General features: G+C 30.4%; 1 protein-coding gene and 1 pseudogene across 1 annotated transcript; both read left to right on the top strand.

The window, feature by feature from the left end:
• Window positions 1-4,004: 4,004 nt before the first annotated feature.
• Window positions 4,005-6,498, top strand: LOC126550911 (52 kDa repressor of the inhibitor of the protein kinase-like). Its single transcript, XM_050203455.1, has 3 exons — window positions 4,005-4,033; window positions 6,053-6,275; window positions 6,385-6,498. The coding sequence occupies exons 1-3, from the start codon at window positions 4,005-4,007 to the stop codon at window positions 6,496-6,498; spliced, it is 366 nt and encodes a 121-aa protein (XP_050059412.1).
• A 6,436-nt stretch (window positions 6,499-12,934) lies between these two features.
• On the top strand, window positions 12,935-14,560 carry LOC126551061 (zinc finger MYM-type protein 1-like; annotated as a pseudogene).
• The last annotated feature ends 1,330 nt before the right edge of the window (window positions 14,561-15,890 follow it).

Here is a 15,890-nt window from a genome sequence, read left to right as displayed (position 1 = left end):
TAGTAGTATCAGAGTTAAGGTTAGGTTAGGTCATTTAACCTTAAAAACTGTATAGGAATTGACATGGATGGTTGTTCTGTAATGACGTCAGAGTTAAGAGGAGCTGTACAAGAAGTCCAGGAGAGCTGTCCAAATGCTATGTACAGCCCTTGCACTAATCACGATCTAAACCAGTGCTTCCTAACTTTTTTGAGACTGTCTACGCATGCAGTCAATTCAATGTTTTTTGAATTCCCGCCATATGCGGGTAGTATATGTTTTCTTATATGTTATCATTTTCGTGTGCACGTAACGGTGCGTTCCACAGTTCAGCCTTCGTCGGTGCCAGCTGTGGAATCATTATCAATGTTTTCATATTTTATTCGGTTATGTTCAAAACTTTAAGTTTTTCGTTTAGTCATGCTTTCAGTGTCACAAAGTGTCTAGTTTTTCCATTGTTTATTGTTTAGTGTGGTGACACTGAAAGACCGTTCTTTTGAGTTTTTTCGTTTTCTCTCGTCCGTTACATGTAAAGTCACTTCACTTCATTTTTTTCCACTGTCCACACAGCTCGTCTTTTTCGTGTTCAACAACACTAGCTTTCATGTTCTGCTTGCAGTCGTCCCAAACCACGTTGTTGTGAATTTGTGAATCATCGTCTGGTAATTATCGTTCTCTGCAATTTTATTGCCACCATTAATTTGTTTTCCCCAGTTTAAGGTGGTCAAAATTACCAGCGACTTTTTTAGTGATTCAACGTGTTTTGGTGTACCTCGTTGCTCGTGGGGACAGTAGTGTACGCTAAAGATCCTGTCCCGGCTGCATTCAGTGTTCTTTGTTGTGAAGTCTTCGTTAACAGTTGTCGGCACACATTCGCACGTACGCAGGGTCAATTTTGTTCTTGTATTGTAATTTAGTTTGACTCAAATACAGGCCCTGATGCGGTAGCGTAGGTGTAAAACCAGGTGTGTGTCTCAACTGTTATGTGAGTATTGGTCGACCAACTATTTGTGTGTAAGACCGACGGGTCTTACATTATTTAATAAATATACTTTTGTAGCCATACAGGCAGATTTTAATATCATATAACATTTATTGAATTTATATTATTATTATATTGTTATTATTTTCAATTATACAGTCCACTACTACTACTACTACTACTATTATTATTATCCTACATCAAGTTGCGCCCAAGCTGTTTCACCTTTTTGTGAGCACTTTATGCGTCAACAGAGACTATTACCCATAAGTCAGGTTAGATATTAACTAATACCCCTCCAACCCAAAAAAGTTGAGTAATAAAAAAAAATATATATTATGATTATAATTATAATTTATTTTAATTTTTCAAACAGAGAAAACAAGAGTTTTTATTACAACTAATGAATAACGGTAATGAATATTAATGAGACGGTTGATATTGCTTTTTTCTAAGAATTTGTTTAATATTTGGTTCAGTTCGGCCAATGCACATCTTAGGTCGTGTTCCAAGTTTAATCGGTTTCTTGCTTTTGTTTTCATTGTTACCATTGTTGAAAATCCACTTTCACACCTGTACGTTTTTGAAATAGGGATCAGTATTTTCAAGGCTTTTTCTGATAATAATGGATACTCGCCACCAATTTTTCGCCAAAATGTTGCTAGTTATATGTTTTCAAAATCTATTTTCTATGTGTTGTCTTCACGAAGTCCTAAAAATTGTAATTTGGTTTCAATTTTAGTATCTGGAAATACATTTTCGTCCACTGAAAAGGGTCTTGCACCCAAACATTTACTTGACGATTTTTTAAATCTGGAAAATATTTACCGATTGAATCTATTATTGATAATAAGTGAAGAGCTATTTGGTCTGTGAATGAACATTTTTCATTTCTTTCGTCAAGCACCATTGTTAGTTCTGGGAACATTGAAATGTCCTCAACTTCAATTCTGCGTTGGTAAAGTTGCAATTTACGAAGAAAACTGGCAACCTTATCTTGAGCAGTTAAAATATTCGTCATATTTCCTTGCAAACTGAGATTTAGTGTATTTATTTCTCCGAAGAAATTCGCAAGATATGCCAGTTTAGAAATAAATACATTATCTGTTATTTGAGCGTGAAACTCTCTTTCTCCTTACCTTCCCTGAATTTTTCCTTTCCAGAAACAAAGCAATTTCTTCTCGGAGCTCAAGCACTCGGTGCAACACCTTGTTGCGTGCCAGTATCAGGTTTGAATCCAAATGGTTAATTTGAATGAAAGTTAAACTTAATAACGAAATATGTCTTTATTGCATATAAATAAATACATGTAACAAACAAAATAAGTGGCTGAGTGTCGTGAAAGTGCTCAGTTGTTGATAGCTTTGGTCAGTGGGGTACAAATAGGGGGGGGGGTTCGGGATAAATCCCCCCCAGGGCCAAACAAAAAAAATACAAAATGTCTTGAGGAATGTCATCATGTATATAAAATTAAGGATTTTGTAAGTTTTAATGGAATCACAAAAATATTAATTTTTCGTCCGAGTAGGTAGAGATACAAATAAATGTAATTATTTACATAAAAACTATTTTGTGTGTGTAGATATTAAATATGTTTATCATTATTAGTAAATTGTCTCTGTGCTGCGCCCGACGCCCGTGTGTGTGTGTCTATTTTTGTAATGGCATACCCGCATGGCGCATACGGCCTCATCGAAATATTATTATAATTTATACTTTATCCCTTATCTTTTGTTTATTAATATATATATCTTTTTATAATAATATACATGATTGTCCAAACGTCCGATGTTCAGTGTCGTAATACTCGTAATCTAATTGTTCAGTTTACTCATGACAGTGTTTAGTGTACAGTCGTGACTCGTATTTCAAATTATATCAATCAAATATACTATCTGCATTCTGCAATACTGCAATAGTTATCTAAAAGATTAAGGTAAGTAAATTTTTATGATTTAATTTTTTTATACCTAGTCTTAAATATTCTTAATGCATTAATTTTTTTATTGGTGAATTAGACGACATAATGTAACCAATATACAAATACGTAGGTAAACCGTAAACGTATTAACAGTGTTCTAAATACTTATACGTAAAACTGTAAAAGTGTTTTAGTCAGTCAGGCACTTCTTTCCCATTGGGCACTTTGGGCACATGCCCAGGGCCCCACAATCGATGGGCCCCCCTATCTCCGGCCAGATCACCAACCGATAATCGATATATCTTAACGATAAATAAACTTATTTAGAAAAAAATCAAAGAATAATCGCTAATAGTTATAATAATAAGAAATAATTGATGTTTAGTAGTATTCTATTTTATTTTTTAGTTATCGATAACAATAGGAGCGCGTGTGTGCTATGATGAGGGGGGCCCACACCGCCGCACAGTCGCGTCGATCGTAATATCGTATAGACCAAGTTTGTCAGATAATATTATTATAATTTTGTTATATTATTTTTTATTCTATCTAGTCTACTCTGGAACGCCACGATAAACATGCCTAATCTGATATTATTTTATATTATTATTATATGATTATTTTAAAAACATAATATATTAATATACGGTATACAGTCCTCATTCGAGAAGCGTTTATTTATTTTATAATTTTAGCGAGCCAACAACAATAATACAATTGATGCGGGTCAGTCGTCCGACTGCACACTCAATTTATATATATATATTTACAAAAAATCAGACGCAGGATACGTCTAGTCGGGTACAAGTCATAAGGGCCCCATTATACCATTGCCCAGGGCCTAGAATAGGTTAAAGGCGGCCCTGGTTTTAGTATCTGAGTATTGATCTGGTACCTATGCCGTATGCAAATACTTTTTTTCTTAATATTTAAATGGTTAATGAGACATAGTAAGTTTTATGGTTGTACCTTATTACTTAGGTACCTAATTATTACATTTATTAATATATTTTTTTTAAAAATGGATTATATTTTATTTTTGTATATATTATCGTTTTTTTAAATACTGACATTATGATTTATTTTTTTATTTTTAAAACTTTCAGTAAATATACAGTGGTTATGGCCGAAAAAAACAGCCCAAAATTAATTTTTTTTTTTCAAAACCTCTGCCGGGTACATCATCGCCACATCTATCTTCTTCAGAAACTCATACACCAGATTTCCCATCAACCACGCTATTATCCTCACCAGATCCGATCACAGAGCCTACTTTAAAGGATACTGAAATTGCTGACATTTTTGATATTGTGTGTTATACAAATAAATTGTTGTCACAAAATTAAAAGGCAGATATTTTAAACAAAATATGGAAACCTGATTTAAATTATAATTTTTCTATTAAAACATCAGTTGTTGGTAAGAAACAAAAAATTGTGAAATTAAAATTTCAATTTAAATGGTTTTTAAATTTCCCTTGGTTAGCGTATTCAATAAGTGAGAACGGAGCATATTGCAAATATTGTGTGGCATTTGCTAAAAACGAAGCAGGCGTTAATAATCAAAAATTGGGAGCATTGGTGTTGAAAAATACGATAATTGGAGGCATGCCCTAGAAGATTTTAAATATCATTCAAATTTAGATTTTCACAAAAAATGTATGTTAGATGCAGACCATTTTTTGAACATGTTAAAAAATCCAAGTATGTCAATCGATAAAATTATTGATACTGAAAAATCTAAACAAGTGTTACAAAATCGAAAAAGTATAATGCTGATAATTGAAGCAATTATCCTATGTGGTCGTTAAAATCTAGCACTAAGGGGACACCGCGATTCTGGAAAGATTGAAATAAACTCTTCAAACAATGAGGGTAACTTTAGAGAAATTTTACGTTATCGTGCCAAGGGTGATATTGAAATGCAAGCCTATTTGGAAGGTCCTGAAAAAATGAAATATATTAGTCATCGAAGCCAAAATGACATGATTAATGCTTGTAATAAGGTTTTATTAAATAAAGTGGTTTCTAAAGTCAACGTGGCAAAATGCTTTTCAATTCTTGCTGACGAAACTGCTGACATTTCAGGAATTGAGCAAGTATCTTTATGCGTTAGATATATTGAACTGAATACATTGACTCTTACTGAAGAATTTTTGCAATTTGTTCCAACATCTGATATGACGGGAAAGGGAATAGCCAATTTAATGTTAGAAAGTCTTAAGCAATTTGGAGTTGATACAAAATATTTACGTGGACAAGGTTATGATGGGCAGCAGCGATGTCAGGAAAATATAACGGTGTCCAAGCTCACATAAGAGAAATATATCCAAACGCCATTTATGTGCATTGCTCTGCTCACTCGCTAAATTTGGCTGTTTCCAAATCTTGTAGTGTTCCAGAAATTCGTGATTGTTTGGGAATAATTGGGCAAATTCGTGATTTTTTTATCTTTCCAAAAAGAAAATTCATCTTAACATCAAAAATTGATAGCTCTTCACTATCTGAAACAAAAAAAAAACGCTAAAAAGAAGCTGTGAGACTCGATGGATTGAGCGATATCATGCAGTTCATGACTTCTTGGAACTCTACGAATTTGTTCAAGAAGCGTTAGAAAATATTTCCATGCGGAATGACAACGATACATCAGACAAGGCAAGACGTCTAAGAATCTGTATATTTAATGTAGAATTTATTTTGAGTTTGATAATTTTAAACAAAGGATTTGCTTTAGGCTTGGCTTTATCGAAGTGTCTTCAAACAACAAGTATTGATCTTAAAGAAGCCATGGCCTTAGCTAAAAACACAAAACAAGAACTAGAAGAGATTCGAATAAATGCTGATACTTATTTTAGGGAAATTTTTGAACAAGTAAAACTAATGACTGCACAATTTGATATTGAAATTAAGATTCCGAGGACAGCAAAACGACAGACCAACAGATGTAACATTGAAGTGGATAACGCGGAAACATATTACCGAATATCAATATTTATCCCGTATCTAGATAAATACATCATTAAGTTGGAAAACAGATTTACAAATCACCACACTACATTGTCAAGTTTCCATTCTTTATTTAAAGAAATTGGGTATGATGAAGATTTTATTATTCTTACAAGGCAGTATAGTGAAGATCTGGAGGACGTTGGAAATCGTGAAGAGGTATTAAAATGAATTTAAACTTTGGCAAAGAAAACTCCAAAATTTACAGGAACTGGCTAAGTTAAAAAATGCAATGTATGCTCTTTCTGTATGTAACAGAGTAATGTTTCCAAACGTGTTCAAACTTTTGCAAATATTAGCAACTCTTCCGGTGTCGTCTGCTTCAAATGAAAGATCATTTTCTACCCTCAAGCGAATTAAAACTTATTTGAGGAACTCCACATCTGAGGTATATATATCTTCATATGATAAAAGTATTAGACATTAATAACTGTTGAAATATACAATTTATATTAGTACTTAATTCAAATCTAATAAAACTTACTTTTTTAAAACAGGGAAGACTTAACGGCTTAACTATGCTATCCATAAATCGTCATTACCAAATAACCGCAGACGAAGTTCTTATTGAATTATCAAACAAGAAACGACGTTTGGAATTTTTGTTGTAGTATAATATTCAATATGTCTATTTTTTAAGTTGTTTTACATTTTTTAATAAAAGTATTATTACAAAAATAAGTGTGAACTCTTTTAACAACAATGGTCTTTGTCTTTGATAAAATATATTGCATTGGGTGGAGCACTCTGATAAACATGTATAAATAATATTATTTAATCCCCCCCCCCCCATAAGACAATTGAATGTACGCCACTGGCTTTGGTACATCTGCCGTTGCTGGTCTTCGGGCTCCCTTATATATTGTGGTGCGTCTCTTGTTTACGTCGAGTTGCCCGCCTTCTGGGTGAAACCAGGTGTCCTTGTAGTTGTTGTTGCAAATTGGACACGAATTTGAGAATGTGCAATAACATCTCAAATGCATCATTAGTGCACTATAATTATTGGTGCGCTTACTATCCCGACACGTGTCATGGTCATAGTAGCATCCGCATTACCCTCGATACGAGGCATGGTCATATTAACTTAGCCTTGATATCTCGTAGATATCTTACAGATATCTCATAGCCCATAACACCTCCCCACAAAAAAAAAGGTTTTTGTCTGCAAGACAGAAATCTTTACAATTTTTTCTTAAATGCACTCAGTTACACTTACCATTTCAGTTTTACATTGGTAACTTAATAATAATGTTAGTTATATCAAATTTAAATCAATTAAGAATTCAATATAAAGTATGTAAGTATAGTATATATTTTTAATATATTATTATTATTTTTTAATATTTAAATCTACTTCACCTTGATTAATACAATTAAAATAATAAAATAAATTTGTGAATAATTAATTAACATTACACACGAATGTTACGTTCTACCCACATACCAAATTAAATAACTGAATAACTAAACTTAATCATAGGATATAATAGTATTTATATTTTAAAATGCTTTATTAAATTTTCGTACCGTTGCTTCTGTAACACATGATTGAATCTACACTTTGTATATTCCACATCCAATCTTAGGTCATGTGTATACGTAGTCTTATGTTTTTTATTACATATTCTGTCATGCGTTTCTACGAAGTTAAACAATCTTCCTATTTTATCGAATTTTCCTATATATATTTCGAAGATAATCTCCCTATTGCTTAATTTTTCAAACTGAATAAAAAAATTCTTATTAAAATATTTGTCATAACATGTAATGTTCAACATTGGATAATCTAAATTCAACCTTTGTAGAATAGTTTTATCTGAATGTCTATTCCATACTACTATTATATTATTTTCCTTATTCCCTTGCCTGATATAATGATCGATATATTCTCTCGTTAAGTTATTCCGCGTTGAATTTAAACTTTGTTTTAGTTGATCTAAACACGCATCCCGTAACTCTGTTTTGCACACAAATATTCTCTTGATCTCTTTAACTGCTACTTGCAACTCTTTCTCTATCATGGGTCTAGCTTTTTCGTCTATTGGTAGCAATAAAGGTCTACCTTCTAACTTACTAACCTCAAATTTTTCCAAGCTATTTGACATAGCACCAGAGATAACTACTATCTACTAACTAACTACTAACTACTAACTACTATACTCGTTCTTTTTACCATTGAAAATTCAAAGTCCATGATTATGAATTTATGTGGGATTTGGGGTGACCGATCAACAGTAAAATAAATATAATATAGCACGTATAATCGTTCTTGTTCGAACTCTTTATTATTACACACTTATTATAATATTACACACTTTGTAATATAACACAATTATTAAATAAAACAAACAATACAGCGTCGTAGCACACACACACTAGCTCAACAACGACTAACTGACCCCAGTACTCCACTCTTCTCCCACACACTCCACACGCCAGGGCGACATCTAATGCTGCAATCCCACATTTATGTGTTTCTTTTCTGAATAATATAAACAATTCAATATTAGTTAATTATATCCTATGTTACATTTTATATACATATATGTATTTATTGATTATTGTATTATACTTATTTTTATATTATTTGTTATTATTTATTATTATTTTTTTTACAAATAATAATAAATTATTAATATTAACGTGGTGATGGTGGTGCACTAAATGGTACTTCATCATATATTTCTGAAGCAAAATTTCCCCTTCTTACATTTCGTATTTGTGATCTATAATTAGCCAATCTTCTTGGTATATCAATCACTTGGCGATTGCTAACGTATCTACATTTTATAGTATGTATATAGCTATTATTAATATTATAATAGATGTATAGCCAAAATGATTGTAACATACAAAAGATTTGAATGTATGAACTGGTGTTTTTGACTTTGTTCTCTAATAACTTCTTCGTCTATCATTTGCTGAATCTCATCAAGTGACCTTGACACACTGTGTAGATCTGTTAATTGTATATTTGATATATTATTCCATACATCACTCACTTTATATTTATGTATATGTTCAGGTATTTTATTAAATATATTCTGTATTTTAGTATTAGGTACAAAATCTTTATAATTTGTACTTTAAATATCCTCTATAGGAGTCAACACTGCGTCACGTGTGAATACTTGACAATTTATGTCTAATATAGTTATTGCACCTGAAACCTTAACTTCTTGAACGAACGATTCGGGTAAATCTGTGCAACTTATTGTTAAAGTATCATCTCCAGCATGTATCTATGTGTTTTTATTAAGAATTCTGTGGTAAATGTTTCTAACTTATGGAAATTTGTTGATACTACATCCCGTTTGTAATGCATTCGGTGTTTTAAATATTTGCATTTCACATGGTGTATTATTATTGTTATCTAACATTGGCTGTGTAGCCTTGCATATTCTGTATATTGCTGTTTCAATGCAATCCTTTATTTCTTTTTCCGTGTAGGTAGTAAATTGTTTTCTATCCTTAGTTATTGCAACGTAAGTATATGTAGTTGTGGAAATATACCATGAGTCAACTACGTCTTCAACAAATTTTATTGGTATAGATATTATATTATATAATGAAAGTTCTACGTCGACAACCAATGGTATTCTTGTAATAAATACCAATTGTTCATTTTCATAGTATACGGTTATTTTTGTTATTTTTAAAAATTCACTTCATTAATTCTGCCTCTGTTCCCATAGGTATAGCATATTTTTTTTTAATTATTCGTTCTGCTGTTTTCAATGTTGATGCAAGTTCTTGTGGTGTCATAAGACTTGCATGTATTAACCCCTCTCTTGCAGCTGTTATTATCTGTTCCAACGTTGAGGTTTCATACGCATACTGATTAGTTATTATAGTGTATAGATTATGGACTTCGCAAGCCAATAGTAAATCTAATACGTCATCAGTTATATTCTGTAATTGCATCATTCTCTCATGTAATTTTTGTTCTTTAGTTGATATTTCTTTATATAGTGCCTCTGTTTGATTTAGTGAACTAGCAATCTTTTTAACTGCTGTTTTTACTATCGTTGTTTGTGATTTCACTATGTGTAAAATATTAGCTCCTGTTTTCTCTGTTTGTCTGATTGCTTCTCTAGTTTTCTTTGCACATTATCATCACATACATCAAATAATGTATACATTGCGTTACCAACAAAGTTTATTAATTCCCTTTTGTTTCGTTTATTTCTTGATATACTTCGGTTTGATTAACACTACCTCCTAACGACATATACAATCGTTCCTTTTGATTAGTTATTTCATCATATAAATCAGTTATAACTATTTGATATTTCCCACACAAATCTATAAGACGTTTGTCAGTACATATATTTGTTATATTTTTCATTTTAAAACCTAATAAGTCATACTTTGTATTATATTCCTTAAGTGAAAAATACGTAACCAGTTTATACTCTGCTCTTATCACCTTAGTGGGACCTAAATTCTCATAATAAAAAACCTTGGATTGTTCATAAGGTACATATGTATAATATTCCGATGAATTTATTTCATAAGCACTGTTAAGTCCAACCATCATCACCAATCTAAAAGTAAAATTATACCTTCATTATAGTACTACTTAATAACATCTAGTTATATGGTTTGTTAGTTTATTACATATCATTAATTATTATTATTTTTTTTAAACAAACTTCCTTAATCTATTCATTTATATTATAATTTTATATTTAATTAATCATTTGCTTTATCATTATAATACCGTTTTACATTATTTTTATGTACGGTAATGCCTTGTTGGCCACGTTTTATAACTATATTCTCATCTCCTATTACTTCAATTACTTCTTATGGTCCTAACCATAGTGAATTAAGTTTGTTTTTATGTGCGTTATCTTTTAAAAGTATTAAATCTTTCACGTGATATTTACAGGATTCTCATTTTTGTCATATCGGTCCTTACTTTTTACTTTGTGTTCAATTAAATTCTCTCTGCTAATTTTTGCGACACTTGCATACTCTGTTTCAAATCATATAAATAATCATCATAATTATATTGCGGCTCTGGTTCGGATTTTAATTTAATCGGTAGGTATTTCTAACGTACGTCCATACACTAACGCGTATGGTTGAAAATTAGTTGATGTATGTACCGTTGAATTATATACAAAAAATGCATATGGTAACAAATGATCCCAATTATTTAAATTCTTAACCACATAATGTCTTAAGTACTCGGCCAAAGTTCTATGATCTTTCGAGACCTCCATTTGTTTGTGGTCTAAAAGGACTAGTATTAACTTTATTTATTTTTAACAATTTGCAAACTTCCGTAAATGTTTTGCTAAGGAAATCCGTTCCCTGATCTATCAATATCGTTCCCGGTATTCCATGTACACACACGAAATGTATAACAAAAGCTTCCGCGACCGTGTTTGCCTGATGATTAGGTATTGGTACTCCTAGCGTGTATTTAGATAAGTCATCTTGCATTGTTAAAATATAATTATTACTAGACAAGGTCGTAATAACCTACAATATCTAAAAATATTTTTTCAAATGGTTTTGAACTTGTTGATGTAATAGCCATTGGTTCCTTTACATGCCGATTAGAAATTTTATTTACTTGACACGATGTACAATTTTTACGTACTTTTTAACATAATCTTTCATACCTTTCCATCTAAATTGCTTCTGTATGCGTTTAATAGTTTTGTTAACACCTAAATGACCTCCTAGTTTAGAATCGTGAAACTGTTTTAGTATAGTTACTTTCTCTTCTTCCGTATATTCTACGTTCGCACATACCATAATTTCGATCCTAGTATTACGAAATATGTATCTTAACATGACCTTATTTTTTCCCACTGTAAATCATCATTCATACCTAGTTTATTCATTGCTCTTTTATCTAAATTATTTTCCTCACAAAACTGTTTCAAGTTCACTAGCGCTATATACATATTCTCGTACGTTGACCTCTGAATTCAGTGCCGTAAAAACCGGGTGTGCAGAGTGTGCACCGCACATAGGCCTCGGGCCTCATAATATATTTCAGGGCCTCAAAAGTCAAAAGGACTAATGACACATATTATTAAATTATTAAAATATCAAATATTAGTTATTGAATTGAAAATGGAGCCAATGTTATTTGTATCTATTAACTAATTTACTATTATTGTTGTCTTATTACTTGATAAGGCCTATAAATATTAGAAGTATAATATAGATTTTCGTCCGTATTTCCATGTAATACTATTAATAGTATTATGGTATATACGGCGTACACACGTCTTGACTGATTATCGGATTAATCGCCGATCGCCGCTGTTGTATCCTTCCCTTACCCTACGTAGTACGTATTCACTATTCAAAATACAATTGCCTGCAATATGTGACTTTGTCGTGTTGTTGAAGTGCACACTGTAGTACCTACTGTACAATTATACTAAGTAGTATTACATTTTACTGTTTATTATTTTCTATTGAAACTTAAATTATGTCAAAAAGAACGTTTCAGAGTGGTTGCGAAGAGAGAACAAAAAAAAGGTAGACAATTAGTAGAAAACGAAAAATTGTCAAATTGCATACTTAGTTGGGCTAAAGGTAAGTTATTTGATGTTCATAATTGATCAAATTTGATTTAAAAATATGTATACCTATTTACATTCAGTGTTATATTTTTAATAATAAGTTGCGATATTTGCAAGAATAAAAATATTTTCATATAATTAAATATACGTTCTTAGGTACTTAACATATTATTAATAATTATTTTACTTTATTATATTATAATATGTATATATATATATATATATATATATTAAAACTATGCTGCTGCTTAACACGAGACATTTATAATTATATACATATACATATTATACACGATTTCGAATAAACATAATTTAATTAAATTTAATTAATATTATTTATTCAGTTTCTTTTATAAGATTATATTATAATTTATGAATAAAAAAATAATATTTTAGGCTCTTCTGAATCACAAGACTTGAATTCAACTTCAACTAATTCAATTAGTGTTACACAAAAAAAAGATATTAACTATAAACTTCCTTGGATATAACTATGTCAAGTTTGTTATACTATGTTTAGCTATTAGTGATTACAATTTACTTTATAGCTAACCGAAAGTAATTTTTAAACTATTTATTTTTAATTTTAGATTTTTGTGAAATTGGTCAGGATGATGGACAAACATTAACATCTAGCTCTTATTTGAATCTGAAGAAAACATGATACAGGTATCTTTTTCATACTATTTTAATACCTAGCATAGTTATATTATGATTAACATTCACTTTTAATATAATAGTGGAACTAATTTAAAACATAATATAACCTGAAGTTTAAGATAAATATTATAAAAATCTAAAATTCATATATTTTAATTTAAAAACAAGGCAACTGAGAAAATCATTAGGTGTCAGATTTTTTTTTATAAGTAATTCAAACAATTAGGAAGATTGGTTACAGTTGAAACAATTTTTGATGAATTATTTATTAAAATAAATTATAAATTATTACTTTATTGAAAGTAATTGATTTCAAAATTATTTATTTGTAATTTTAGATGTTCAGGATGAAAGACCAACATTATCATCTAGCTGTTGTATTGAATCTGAAGAAAACAAGGATACAGGTATCTTTTTACATATCTATTTTAATGTTTTAGATATTTTAAATATTTATTAATTTAATTCCAGAAAAAAAGCATTATTTTTTCTCTTCTCTACTTCCTAAAATTATATGCTATAAACTCCTACGAATATGCTTACGTCTGCTGGTAATTCAAATACAAATTTAGATGTATTTAATACTACATAATTTAATTAGTCAAATATTTATATTTATATTTGATTTACCTTTTGTTTTTAATTTTTTTTTCTCTGATATTCCTCTCTCTTTCTTTCTCTTACATATATTTATCACCCTATTGTTAATTAATTATATTATTCATATCACATTATATTTATATTTATTAGAAAATAATGTTGGCAATAAGATTGATATGGACCATGAACTAGATTTAAAATCAGATTACCCAACCGACCGTGGACAATTTCATGAAACTGTAACTGATACATTGAAAAGAAGCATTTTACAATTTGGTCCATGTAGGCCTAATATAAAATTCCCAAAGACTGAAAATAGATGTTTTTCAGTGCATTATTACTATATGATAAAAAGGAAGGATAAAAATTCCACGTGATTGGTTATGCTATTCAGTGTTGTTAGATGTGACTTACTGTGAAAATGTTGGCTATTTGCTGATCGAATTAGTGGGAAATTCAATAAAGAATGGATAGAAGGTGTTAGTGATTGGCAACATTTATCACAAAGTATTCAACGGCATGAGAGTTCAATACAACACTTGTATGCATCTAAAGTTAGATTTTTATGGATGAAAAATCAAACTATTGATGTAAATATAGAAAAGCAGTACTCCCAAGAAGCTATGTTATGGAGAAATGTGTTTTAAAGCGTATAATAAAAATTATTTTATGTTTGACTGCTGGTAATTCAGGTTTACGTGGTAATGAAGGTAGCTTAAAGATAAAAAATCCAAATGAAGGCAATTTTATACGAACTGTAAAACTGCTTGCCGAGTTTGATCCTGTTTTAAATAATGTAATAAATGACGAAAAACAAAATATTAAATATCTCAGTCCGTTAATTCAACGAACGAAATAATAGATTTTTATCTTCTGATTTACGTCGTATAATTTGTGATGACATTAGGTCTAGTTGTTTTTTCTCAGTTATCTTAGACTCAACACAAGATATAACTAAAGAAGATTAAGTTAGTCTTATAATTCGTTACACTGTTGTTAATTATGAAGAAAAGAAAGTAGAAATCAAGGAATCATTTTTAGGGTTTTTTTTATTAAAAAACCATGGTGCCTCTGATATGCTGAACTTTTGAAACATACTCTATCCGATTATCGATTAAATATAGAAAAATGTAGAGGCCAAGGGTATGATGGGGCAGCTGTCATGAGTGGAGCTAACTCTGGAATTCAAAAAAGAATCCTTGAAATCATACCAAATGCTACATTTGTACATTGTTGCTCTCATAATTTAAATTTGGTGATAAGTGATGCTGCCAAAAGTACCCGAGAAATATCATCTTTTTTTGAAACTGTTCAAGATGTATAAACTTTTTTAGTTCCAGTGCACCACGGTGGTCTCAACTAGCTCTTGGGGAAGAAGAAAGTGTCAAATTAAGAAAAAGAATATTAAAAAAAAGTGTGCTACGCGTTGGGAAGCGCGTCACAATGCCTTATTTTCACTGAAACAGCGTTTTGTTGATATTTTAAAAGCTTTTACTAAAATTCAGCTAACAAGTACTAAAAAAGATGAGATTAATATAGCCACAGCTCTTAAAAAGAAGCTTGAATCTGCAGAGTTTGTTTTACTTTATGTGTTGGGAAAAAATTCTGAAGTCTTTATTTGTTGTGTCCAAAATACTTCAATCTATTAATATAGATTTACAACAAGCATTTGAGCTGTTAAAAAATGCTCATGCAGACATTCTAAAATTTAGAGACGAGTTTAATATTTTTGTAGAAAATTCTAAGACTGTATGTAAATTGTGGAGTACCCTTTAAATTTCTTAACAAACGCCAACGATTTGCAACAAAGTTCTATGATGAGTTTGATACTGATTGAAGACTGACCGTAACAGAAGATAATTTTAAAGTAGCCATCTTTTATCCTTTAATAGATACTACCTTACAAAAACTCAAAGAGAGATTTGTTGGCATGCAGACAATTAATGATAATTTTAGTATATTAATACCATACACAATGACTACAATACCAGAGGAGAAGAGAATTAATTAAGTTTGCTTATGATTTTATAAAGAAATACTCAGATGATATCAACTCAGATTTCACACGCCAAATTTTATCGTTAAAGAATTTTTTAATGTCTAATTTTAAATAGGAAGATTTAAAAAAAATGACTATTCAAAAACTAGCAGAATATATAATTAGTAATGATTTATCTATTATATTTCCA

The sequence above is a fragment of the Aphis gossypii genome, chromosome 3, assembly GCF_020184175.1.
Source record: "Aphis gossypii isolate Hap1 chromosome 3, ASM2018417v2, whole genome shotgun sequence".
Taxonomy (NCBI): Eukaryota; Metazoa; Arthropoda; class Insecta; order Hemiptera; family Aphididae; genus Aphis; species Aphis gossypii.
Note: the sequence above shows the minus strand (reverse complement) of the source record. Positions and strands in the feature narration are given on the sequence as shown.

What these genes read in the sequence shown, in the direction of transcription:
- LOC126550911 (XM_050203455.1), top strand. Translation starts at nt 4,005, where the DNA reads ATGGCCGAAAAAAACAGCCCAAAATTAAT. An exon ending in AAAAACAGCCCAAAATTAAT is followed by an intron (nt 4,034 to 6,052) that starts TTTTTTTTTTCA and finishes GAAGAGGTATTA; the next exon opens with AAATGAATTTAAACTTTGGC. An exon ending in TGAGGAACTCCACATCTGAG is followed by an intron (nt 6,276 to 6,384) that starts GTATATATATCT and finishes TTTTTAAAACAG; the next exon opens with GGAAGACTTAACGGCTTAAC.